At 41.7% G+C, this 11,188-nt stretch overlaps 1 protein-coding gene across 2 annotated transcripts in view; it reads right to left on the bottom strand.

The window, feature by feature from the left end:
- BICC1 (BicC family RNA binding protein 1) overlaps positions 1 to 11,188 on the bottom strand; it is a 102,141-nt gene that overhangs the window by 90,499 nt on the left and 454 nt on the right. The window contains exon 1 of one of the 2 annotated variants that reach the window (XM_027649533.1): positions 10,839 to 11,090. The exons of the other annotated variant lie outside the window; for it this stretch is intronic. Coding sequence (XP_027505334.1) covers positions 10,839 to 11,040 — 202 coding nt within the window. The 5' untranslated portion in view covers positions 11,041 to 11,090. Of the gene's footprint in view, positions 1 to 10,838; positions 11,091 to 11,188 lie in introns of those variants that run through there. 2 annotated transcript variants of the gene reach the window in all.

The following is an 11,188-nucleotide window of genomic DNA, read 5'->3' on the forward strand; positions in this document are numbered from 1 at the left end:
ATCACAGTAAGGATGGCATTCAAATGTATCCATTTCAATTACACATGAATACATATATACGTTTTTATTTAAATCTATGTATTACACACACAGATATGATTTTAAATACAGATTATTTTAACTACTTTCTTTTCAGCAAGTGGTTAACCTTTCACTCACCATGGTTCTGTAGCTCTCTGCATAGGAACTACCTTACAACAAAGCTCCTGGTTTAATTACCCTGCAAACAGTTCACTGAATCCCAGCTTACACACCCTCAAGCAACACAAATATCTCACCATAAAGGTCCCAGGGAATATCTTCAGAAGGCATCAATCTACTAAAGCTTCCTTTAACATATAAAGTGTTTCACTGCATCACTTATAATTGACCTAATATTTGTTTTGGAATTGTGGATTTCATTTTTTACCTCTCTCAAGATGCTTAGTCTTAAATTACCAACCTCGTATATTCAACTGCCATAAATTTATTGCAGGCATAGTCTGAACAGAACAGAGCCAATAAAAATAGACATAATCAAAGCCCTTCATTCATACAAAGTCATTGGCAATAGGGAAAAAGACTTAAAGGTTAGTTTTAAACCATTAATTCAGAAAGACAACACAGATTGCCAAAAACAAAGTTTCCTTAAAACAGAAAAAAGTATCACCTACATGTAGAGCTAAAAAATATTTATAAACAAAAAAGGAAGAGGTAAAAATATATTTAAAACTTTGGAATATCTAGTAACCTCACCATGAAACTTTAGACTAGCAATACAATCAAAAATTTTAAAGCTTTACATGGCAAGATAGAACGAGAGACAATAGGCAGAAAATGATGCACAGGAAGTTCCACCTGAACATGAGGAAGAGCTTCTTTACTGTGCAGTGACTGAGCACTGGAAGAGATTGCCCAGAGAGACTGTGGAGTCTCCCTCACTGGAGATATTCAAGAACTTCTGGACACAATCCAGAAGTGTGCTGTGTGCTCTGGGATGACCCTGCTACAGCAGGGAGGTGGGACCAGATGACCTGCTGTGGTCCCTTCCAACCTGACCCATTCTGTGGTTGTGTGAGATAACAACAGGACAGGTAGATCATAAGACAGACCACTCACTTATATGCTTATTAAATGAAGAAAAAAATCCCATATGTATTTCATATGTTCCAGTAGCCCAAAACAACACTTCAAAAAACCAGGATAAATTGTTAGTATTACCAACTTCTCCCTCCAATTATCTATTAACATGGCTTCTTTCAGGCCAGATTTACTTGGCTCAATACCAGTTTTCAGATGTGCTATACCATAAACCATTTAGCTACGCTTCATTATAAAAGTGTTGCAAGTTTTCCTCACAAGGAAATATAGCATAATTCCTTTCCAAGACTGAAGTTTAATCAGACAAAGCCCTGATCTGACCTGCTCCACAAGCAACACAATGGTATTTTGGTTTTGTTCTGCTTGTCATCAGTAGTACAGACAATCAATCAAGCTTTGACACATACTGTGCACCAAGTGAGAAAATAAAATACACAGCTCAATCTTTTTAAGTATGTATTCCAAATATGCATATATGTCACTTGAATGATCTGGAATGACATTTCATTTTTTCTTCCCTTAGCACTTATTTTTATTTACAATTTTTTGCTTTCAAAAACTCTGTAATACTGTAACAGCTAGAGCAGAAACATTCCGTGGCATTATAATTCCTACAAATAAAAGTTATCTTTGCAAGTCAAAAAGCTTTAGAGAAGGACTGCAGCTTCTTAAATAAAGTGTTGGGAAGGCCCACAGGAAAAACAAATCAGAAAAACCTTTCTATGGGATGGGGGGGGGAAAAAAGTACCTATAAAAGTCACAGTATAACAAACATTCTTCAGTATTCATACAACTGCAAGCCTGACAATAATAACCACATAAGCACAAAGATTGCTGCTTATTTTTCCTAGAAAACAGTTCTTACAGACCTGATTCATATCACATAGTTTTAGTGGAAAATGGAACCAAGCCTCCCAGGCCTGGCCTGCAGGGAAGTTTAGTAAATGGAAAATGGATGGCTCATTCCTCACTTGCATCTACACATGTTCCCAACAGGCAAAAAGCCAAAAGAAGAATGGGGACTCACTATTTTCTTGAGTTAATATTTGAGGAAAAGTTTCTCCATAGAAGTTTACCAACTTTTATATATAAGGAGTATTTTTTATTGCAACCTTTACACACCAGGTAAATCCTGGAATTGCATTGGAATGGAGAATGAGGCTGCCTTATGTCTGGCACCAACTACAGTGACCAGCTCCCTGCCTTTGGGAAAAGGCTCAGCAGTCAAATCAGATGGAGGGAAAATAAAAAAGCAATTTATTTGAGGTCTCAAAGCAGCTCAACAGAGGATATTCCTTGTAGTCCAATAACATTACTACCAGGTTGCATCTGAGCCCCTCTAGAGAAGGTAACAGCCAAAACATATAACTGCACACACAGCCATTGCTTATCAGGCACTAATTATGCCTTCAGAAAATCTTCAGCTGATCACAGATTGTGTGAGTGTCCTGGAAAGCCACCTCCTCAAGTGACCCCAGTGTGCCTCAAAAGCTCAGAGCCTCCAACAGGATGGGTCAAAATCTGATCTTGAAAGTTCTAGGGCATGTTAGCCTGGGCAATTAAAAAAACCCCAAAAACAAACAAACAAGCTAAGCAATAAAAAAGGAGCTTTACTCCACAGCATTTATAAACCGTTGATCTCAAGATGCCAAATTCGAGACACAGCTGCTGGCAGCTGGCCATTTGGAAGGCTGTCAGAGTGAGTGGAAATCTCATGCCTTTTACATGCAACATCTATTATTGTCTGTCTTTCTGATCACAAGTGATACATTTATAAAGATATTTTAGAAGCCTTTCACCCTTGAAATGAAAGAAACCTAAGGAACAATCTATCTCCTGTTTGTTAACACTCACATGTGCAAGAAAGGCACTTCCAGGAAGGGTACTAAGCAACAGGAATTTCTGTGGTTTACACAACAGAATCCAAGCAATAGAGATAACAGGACTGTGCTCCAATCTAAGCTGTATTACCAAGTCCTGTTTTCACAACTTGCTCACATGCCATCAGCAAGAAGGCAAAGCTCAGCAGGATGCAGAGTAATCCATAGCTTGGAGTCCATGAACTACACCCCTTGAACCAGCGAGGCCACCCCAGCCCACAGCCAGCTCCCACTGCTCGGCCACTGAACATCCAGTTACTTTATCCCATTCCCATAAGTGAACCCTGATGCCTCAGTAAGATCTCAGGCAGTAAGTTAATATTAAGCCTTGTTAAGAATCCTTTGATTCCTTTGGTCTCCGAAAGACATGAGTGACCTCACTTCAGCACTGAACACTGCAGAATCGACAAGTCTCCAGATTTTAAGGATTGTTTCCTTTCAGAAAAAAGAGGAAAAGTCATAAAATGAAACTTTGCTTCTTGTCTTGTCATTAGGCACCACTGAGAAGAGTCTGGCTCCATCTGCTTATATCCTCTGACACACACAATTGATGGTCTGCTCCAAGCAGAGCTCCATGCAAGCTTACCTGTCTCACATCAAAAGGCAACACCTCCTCCTCAGCATCCCAGCCTGTGCATCCTAAGGAGCCTGTATCCAATCACTGAATCCCACTATACATCCTCGGCCTCAGGGAGATCACAGCCCTGCACTTCCACCTGTCTGCTACCCATGCTGCCTGCATTGCCCTCAGGGATTTCAGGGATGCACTCACTCAGGTGGGTTTCCCAGTAAAGGTCCTTCAGGCACATGCCTATCCCATGCCTTCCCAAGCTCTGTGCCTTGGACTCAGTTACAGGAGAGCTGCACAGCAGGATAATAACTAGGACAGGCCAGTTGCTACATGCCCATCAACCTCTCTTCACAAAATCTGGTTTGCCACAGAAAAACTAAGCAAAGTTATGCTACAAGGCAATATTATTATCTGATTTATTCAGACACCTAGTGTTCTCTCATGTATTTGCTTTCAACCCCCATCCATCACACCCATCTTTTCCTGCAGAGACAAGAGTTTTTCCACCCATATCCAAAAACTACATTTTCACACAAGAAGTTGTTGAATACTCAGATTACTTAGACTATATAGGTAGAGAGATAACACTCTCACTCCTGAGCATTCCCTCACAATGTCAATAAGCCTTTAACATGGAAAAAGTTATTTGAAAATTATGTATTCCCATTCCAGTAAAGAGGATATCACTGTAGACATCTTTACATCAATCAGCTATAAAAGTCACCAAAACGTGGAGCTACATTGCCCCATGCAATACAGTCACACTGGTCTGAGCCAGAGAAAGAAAGCCCCATCAAATGAAAACATACTGAACAAAAGTTGCAGCTGTGTTCAAAGAATGAATTGCTAAAGTCAAAATTATTTTAGAAACTACCACTGATTAATAGGCAGCATCTTAAAGAAGAAATCCTTAAATCAAGAGCTCATGCCTTCAGATAGCTTATTAATTGTGTGTATTTTTGGTAGCTGAACTCCAACTCGTGTCTAGTCATATTAGATTTTAAGCTCAAAGTTCATGAAAGTCACCACAGTAAGGGATACTACTATAAAGATGTTAAATTGAAAAAAGCCATTGGTTCTTCAACACAGAAGTTTGAAATTAAAGAAAACCAGCATGTTTCATTGTTTGACAAGGCATAGAGGCAAGAGTCTGAAATAAGTACTCAAAACAGGACATATTTTCCAACAGAGGTAAAGATTACAATATAACCAACAGGAATGTGCAAGCCAGCAATACTTAACTTAGCAGTCCATGCCAAACCATGATAGTCCGTTGTGCTACTTAAAAAACACTGAAACTTGAGAAAGTGGTATTATTACAATTGTTAACAATGGAATGCAAGAACATTTTTAAGCTACAAGTCACACAAATTCATTTAATGTATTTATTTTTTGTAGAAATAGACTATTCAGCACTTTAGGGATTTGAAAGCTTGACAAAGAACTTGGAATTTTTTTTCCTGCTACATGTAAGTTAAAGACCAAATGTAAATGCTATTAGGAAGGTTCCAATTTCCCCACAACTATGTCCCTGTATAGGTTATGCTGATACATTGCAGGGAACAAAAAAAAAAATAATAAAACCACCAACAGAAATCTCACAACTTAGTAGAAAAAACCCACATTTTCTTCCTCTAGGAAAAGAAACTGTGGTTAGGACCTACTAAAATAAAGAGTCTGAGAAGGTATTTCAGTACAAATCTGGTCAAAGACAAGACATAGTTCATAACCCTTGAAGATCCAACAGGGACATGAGAGCTGTAAACAGGACTGTAAATCAACAGCCCTCTGAGTATTTTTAACTTCAGTTGCAAGCAAGGTACACTAATTATTTGAAGGACAACAGTACACTTAGTTTTATTATATAAATTTCTGTCACCATCACACACACACACAAAAATAATCCAGAGGAATAGCAGCAACTCCTGCTTAGCCATTTAAACATAAAACCCCAATATAAATTTAACACTGAGCTTGCCCTCCCTACACAGAAACCATCATAGTCAGGACCATTACAATGGCCTATTAGGCAGCTAACTTGCTCAAAAGTCATATCTCCAGGGTTTAGCCTCTAATAAAACTATTGTTTTTTAACACTCAGCAGAGGCCTGGGTTTCCTAGAATATCTGTCTTCTTTAGTACATTCAAATAAAAGTGTTTTTCTTCCCCCTTCCACTTTCTTCAAACTTTGCCTGTCACACATGGATTTATCATTCTCTGTAGATGGAACAAACTAGTGGAGAAATCTATGAAAAGTACTGAAGTGCACTTTCCAACAGAATTATGCATTAAGTAGGGAAAATACACTTGTTTAAATACAAGTTTCACCTGATGGCTCAGCAAACAAAAGCTGGTTATCACTCAGGCATCAGAAGCAGGCATTGCACAAGTACAGTCTTAAGATGGGACAATGGCCTCAGGGGTGACCTTTAGGCAAATAAATTAACAATTGATTTCCAGTAGATTTACAGTAAACTGCACTTAGATTAAATTGTGCAAAAAAATGATCTAAGTATTTATGTCACTTCCCCCTAAGAAAAAAAGGACTTGTTTTAGTGGAAAATTACTAGTTGAGGTTTTTTTCCCCTAACTCCCCACGACAGGCAAAGAGCACCAAAACTGAGGGACAAGGACAGGGAAGTGCTCACCCAGCGCTGCAATGGCAGGACAGAGAGCTACACAAAGACAGCCCAAAGAGCTGCTTGTACTGACTGCTCTCACTGAATTTGAGTCACACTGCTTTCATCCTTACTGCCTGAAAAATAATAAGTGATCTGTTATTATTTATAGAAGTCAAGTCTACATTGTGCAAATTAAGATTGACATGATTCCTATTATTCTGGCCTACTCCATAACTAATGGCAGTCAGGACTAAATCCACTGCTGTTTTCCAAGGTGTCCACTTGGTAGCAACACAACCTTCTCTGTGAAATGAGCTCAAGAGCAAACAGGGTGTTTGTGGTGCTGAGTGCTTTCCAGTTTCCTGGGCAGGCAGGTCTGTGCTTTTCTTCATACATTTATCAACAGTCAGGTAAACTCTGAATTACCTCACAATGGGAAAAAAACATCCCCAAACAACAAAGACACAGAACAAAAAACCACAACCCATAAAGTTTAGATCCCTAATATTACCCCAACGAATCCTCAAAATGAAAGATGATGCATAAAAAAAAAATCCAAAACAGAAGAAAACCAGAATTTTAACAGGCAGAGTTTGTTTTCTTTAATGAAAGAGCCATGTATAATATGGTCCACACACCACTGCTAGATTTAGGCTCTTATTAAAAAACAGCATGGATCTGTTTTTTTATCAAACTGCTATTGTGTGATAGTGAATTACAAAGCCACAAAGTATTTAAGCATGTGCTGTACACACATGACATAAAAAACCCCCTCCAATGTCTGTTCAAGAACATGACATAGAAAAAGAATTATTTGAAATGCAAAACTGGCATAACACTTTATAACCAAGGATAAGACACACCACGCAAGCGAAAAAGGTGTTGCCTTTTTTTGTTTGGGTTTTTTTTTTCAGTGTTCATGGCCAACTTGTCTAAGCCTACTGATTGCTGCAACATTTGCTGTTAGATTATACTTTTTGGGCAGCTTTCCTAAGTTTAGTGTTTTGCATTTTTATAATAATACTCAGTTGCTATGGTAACAGGCATTTAAACATGCACTAAGTAATTCATCCCACAATATTAAGTCACCTGAGCATTTACCAGAATTTGTACAGAGCAGTTAAATTAATAGCACTGCTGTGAAATACTATCTTCTGTCACTGCTGGGAAGACCACCTGATCTGTTTTACTCAATGTTGCTTAAAAAAAAAAAAGTTACTCTAAAAATATCTGCTCACCAATAAACTCTGATAAAGACATGCAACATAAGATGGCTTACACCCCACTATAAAGACTGAGATTTGCTTATGGAACACTATGCCAGACGTCTCTGTGCAAGTAATAAAACAGTCATACACAGTAGTTGGACACAAGAAAAAAAATCGTTCTTATTTTCAAGGTTTTTACCACAGCTTTTGCCTTTCCTGATATTCCAAATAGAACACCAAATAGACTAAAACAATTATTTCAAACTGGAAAAAAAGGTAGCAGAAGCACGCTCAAATCAAGATTTTCTGACACATCCATTCAAATTTGAATTCTTCTTTAGATACAACTGTAGCAAACTTGTTGCATCACCTCTCTTTTGGAAAAGAGCTACACAGGGTCTCCCTATAGCACTTACTCCAGATACTCTGTATCCCACAGGAAGGTGTCCCAGCCCCCCCATGAGCCATGGAGTCTGCTATGCCCAGGTGAATCTCCCTGAAATCAGCTTTCTCCATCAGGAAAACATCCACAAACTGTCAAGGGCAGGAAAGATGAAAACAAGCACAGCAGAAACACATATAAAATTCAGCAATGCAACCACAAAGTAACAGAAGCACCAAGCCCAACATTGAGCTGCTTAATATCCTTCCTCCCCGATAGTTTTTTGCATTTCACGATTAGCACAGTAAACAACAGATGTTGATGAGCAAAAAAAACAAGGCACTCTGAGCAAGAATGAGAACATTTCCTGATAGGTTTCTTCAACAGATGCCGTTTCAAATTTGGCTTTAAAGACAACTGAACTAAAGACAATGTGTTCTCACCCCTCCATAATATAAGAGAGTTGTGGTGGTCACCAGAAGAAATCATAGCTTTTTTTAATCACTTAAAAAGTAACTTTCACAAATGTAAACAGGCTTTCTAGTAGCTGGTAAAGCATCTAATATGAACCCAAGAAGCTGTATTTACAGCCTGAATTTAAAAAAAGTAAAAGGCAAAAAAATTGGCTAGCGTTTGGAAATAAGAAATCTGGTTATCACCGCTTGGACTACAGACATGTTTCTCTTCCACGATACATTTTTAAGAGCTTCCAGCGAAGGCTCTGGTATTTGAAACCATAGGGAATGCAACCCTACAAATTCCCTAATAAAAATTAGTTTCTGGAGATGGCACACTGCTTCCTTTCCATTGTCCCTTTCCTACGAGGGTGAGTCAAAGTTTCAACTCCCAAAAGATGGACACCAAAAAAAAAAAAAAAAAAAGAAAGAAAGAAAAGAGAACAGGAGGTGGGAGAAGTTAAAAAATACAATCAAGTTTGGCTTGTCATTGGCACCATAATTGACTCTGAATTTCTGGGTATCACTCACAGATCAGGCTTCATGATGTTCTTTCCCTGGCAGCACTACTTTAAGCTTGAAGTATTCTACAAGAAAAGGATAACTAAAACCTATCTGGGAAGAAGTCAAGAGATGAGATAAATACTTGTAAAGTACGGAGAGGAAACTGAAAGAAAGTGATAATGTTTAACAAACAGTTCAGTTTTCTGACAGAAAGAACTACTATGTTTCCCTCATGTTTCCTAATAAGCAGTTTTTCATTACCAATAAGCCAGACAATTTAGGTTTGCACACAAAAACACTTATTACAGAGTCCAAAATAAACTTTTCTTCACAACAAGGATAACTGTCTGATGCAAAAACTCCTCCAACCATCACCTGAAGCACGTATGTTCTAGACTGGACATACAGTAACCTCTCTCCAAAAAGCAGACAGCAATCTGTTTGCATTTACTTGCTGTGCTCTATCAGTCATAGACTTTTTACTACACTCTTATAAAGGTAAGATAAAATTTTTAAAAGGAGCAAAGAAAATCTCACATTTTGACACTGGCTACTGCTGTGTGACACAACCTATAGAGTATTTGGATTCTGCTTGGGAGCTTTGTTTACCCTTGCATGCTTACTGCCCCAGGCAGTAGAAGGAAGGACTGTGTGTAGGATGAGATAATGGGAATTTATTAAGCTACTAGAAAAAAAAGTTAAAGTAACCTTCATCTTCTTACAGAACTCTAACTTTTGACCCTTTTCTACCACTTCTTACACAGAAATACCCATGTGGTTTTGGTTTTAAGACACTTTTGATGAGCACATCTTTATAAATAGTTGATGCTGCTCTGTTTCTCCAAATTCCTTTCTCTTTATTGCATTACATAATGAGATTTTTTTCTACTAGTGCTAAAGTTTTAGCTGATTAAAGATTAACTCGCCCCCAGGAGAGAGAATCTCAATTAAAAAAATTCCAATCATTGTAGTCACCAAGTCAAACCGCGGCTCTTCAGTGACCAACCCAACTCACCAGCCCCTGTTCCCCAGCTAGCTCCCACAGCCTCTCACCGCTGGAAGGAGGAGGGCAGGTGCCCTGGCAGGGGATGCTCAGGAAGGAGCACCTAAAGCTTCCACTAAGTGACTGAAATGCCTTTCATGTGTCACGCCAGTGAAATATTTGTCAAGGGTTTATTTGTTTTGGAAATATACATAAATACGTGAGTTACCATGTTAGTGTAACACTAAATATTTACAAAACAGCAGTTCCAAAGGAAAGTGCACCTTCTTGAAATCACCATCACCTTTCCTTGTTGATCCAAACATACCCTGAGATTTGACACTGCAAGACCTGAAACTCACCTCCGTTCTCACGGGCTCCTGAGGTCAGACAGCAGGGAACACTCCGGGGGAATTACCCCACTTCGCAGCATCCGCAACGGATTCAAACCTATTTATCTGCTCTTTAGCAACAAAACCAGCAACTGCCCACTCCTGTTTTGTCAAAAGTTGCCTACGTAACTTCCACTGAGAGTCAGATAATTCAAAACATACTGGGACAAAATATGCAGCCTCAAGGAAAGAAAAAAATACTTCTAAAAACAAAAAGCCACAAAGCGGAGCCAAGGGCCGAGCCAGTCCTGCGGCAGCGGCGGCCGCTGTCAAGCTCTGCGGAGCCGTCCCCGCTCCTCCGGCTAGGACACCCGGCTCCAACAGGTCTTTTCCCGCTACACAGCTGTTCCTCGAAAGCCGAGAGCCCGAACCGCCCTTCCCGAGCGGGATGTTACGTTTTTACAGAAGGAATTCGGAGAGACCGGGACCCTCCGACCCGCAGCCCCGGCGGGGCCGGGCAGCGGCACCACCCGCGCCGCCGGCCCGGCCCCGAGCGGCGTCCGGACACCCGGGGGGACGGGGCCGCTCCGCTCCGGGGATGGGGGGCCGAGGAGCCGCCTTCTGCACGACAGCGCCCGGAGCCGGGACCGGCCCGCGGGGCTCCCGCCGAGCCAGGGCCGCGTCCCGCGCCCGGAGGGGTGACAGGAGGCGGACCCGCCCCGGCGGGGATGGGGGAGGCAGGACACGGCACGGAGGGTGCGGGGCCCCCTCGTGTCCCTCCCGGACTCCCCCAGGGCACCGCCGCCACCGCTCCCCGCCTCACCTTGGAGCATGGCCTCCAGTTTCTTCCTGTCCACCCGGAATCGCTCCTCGCCCCACTCGGGGCTGTGCAGGGCCCGCGGCGGGCCGGCCGAGTCCTCCTCGGAGCCGGGCGCGGGCGAGTCGGCGCTGCGCTCGCTGTTGGAGCCCGGGTCGGAGAGCGGCTGCTGCAGGTACCCGCTCAGCGGGTCGCGCTGCGCGGCCATGGCGCTGCCGGGCGGCCGCCGCCGCTCCGAGCCCCACTCGGCCGCGTCCCCGCGGGTCGCTATCTGCCCCCACAGCCGCGCCGCCGGCTCATCCCAGCCGCCGCCGCCGCCGCCCGCCCGAGCCCCGGCGCCGCCCGCCCCTGCCCCC

This window comes from Corapipo altera, unplaced genomic scaffold, assembly GCF_003945725.1.
Source record: "Corapipo altera isolate COAL_440 unplaced genomic scaffold, ASM394572v1 53, whole genome shotgun sequence".
Lineage (NCBI taxonomy): Eukaryota > Metazoa > Chordata > Aves > Passeriformes > Pipridae > Corapipo > Corapipo altera.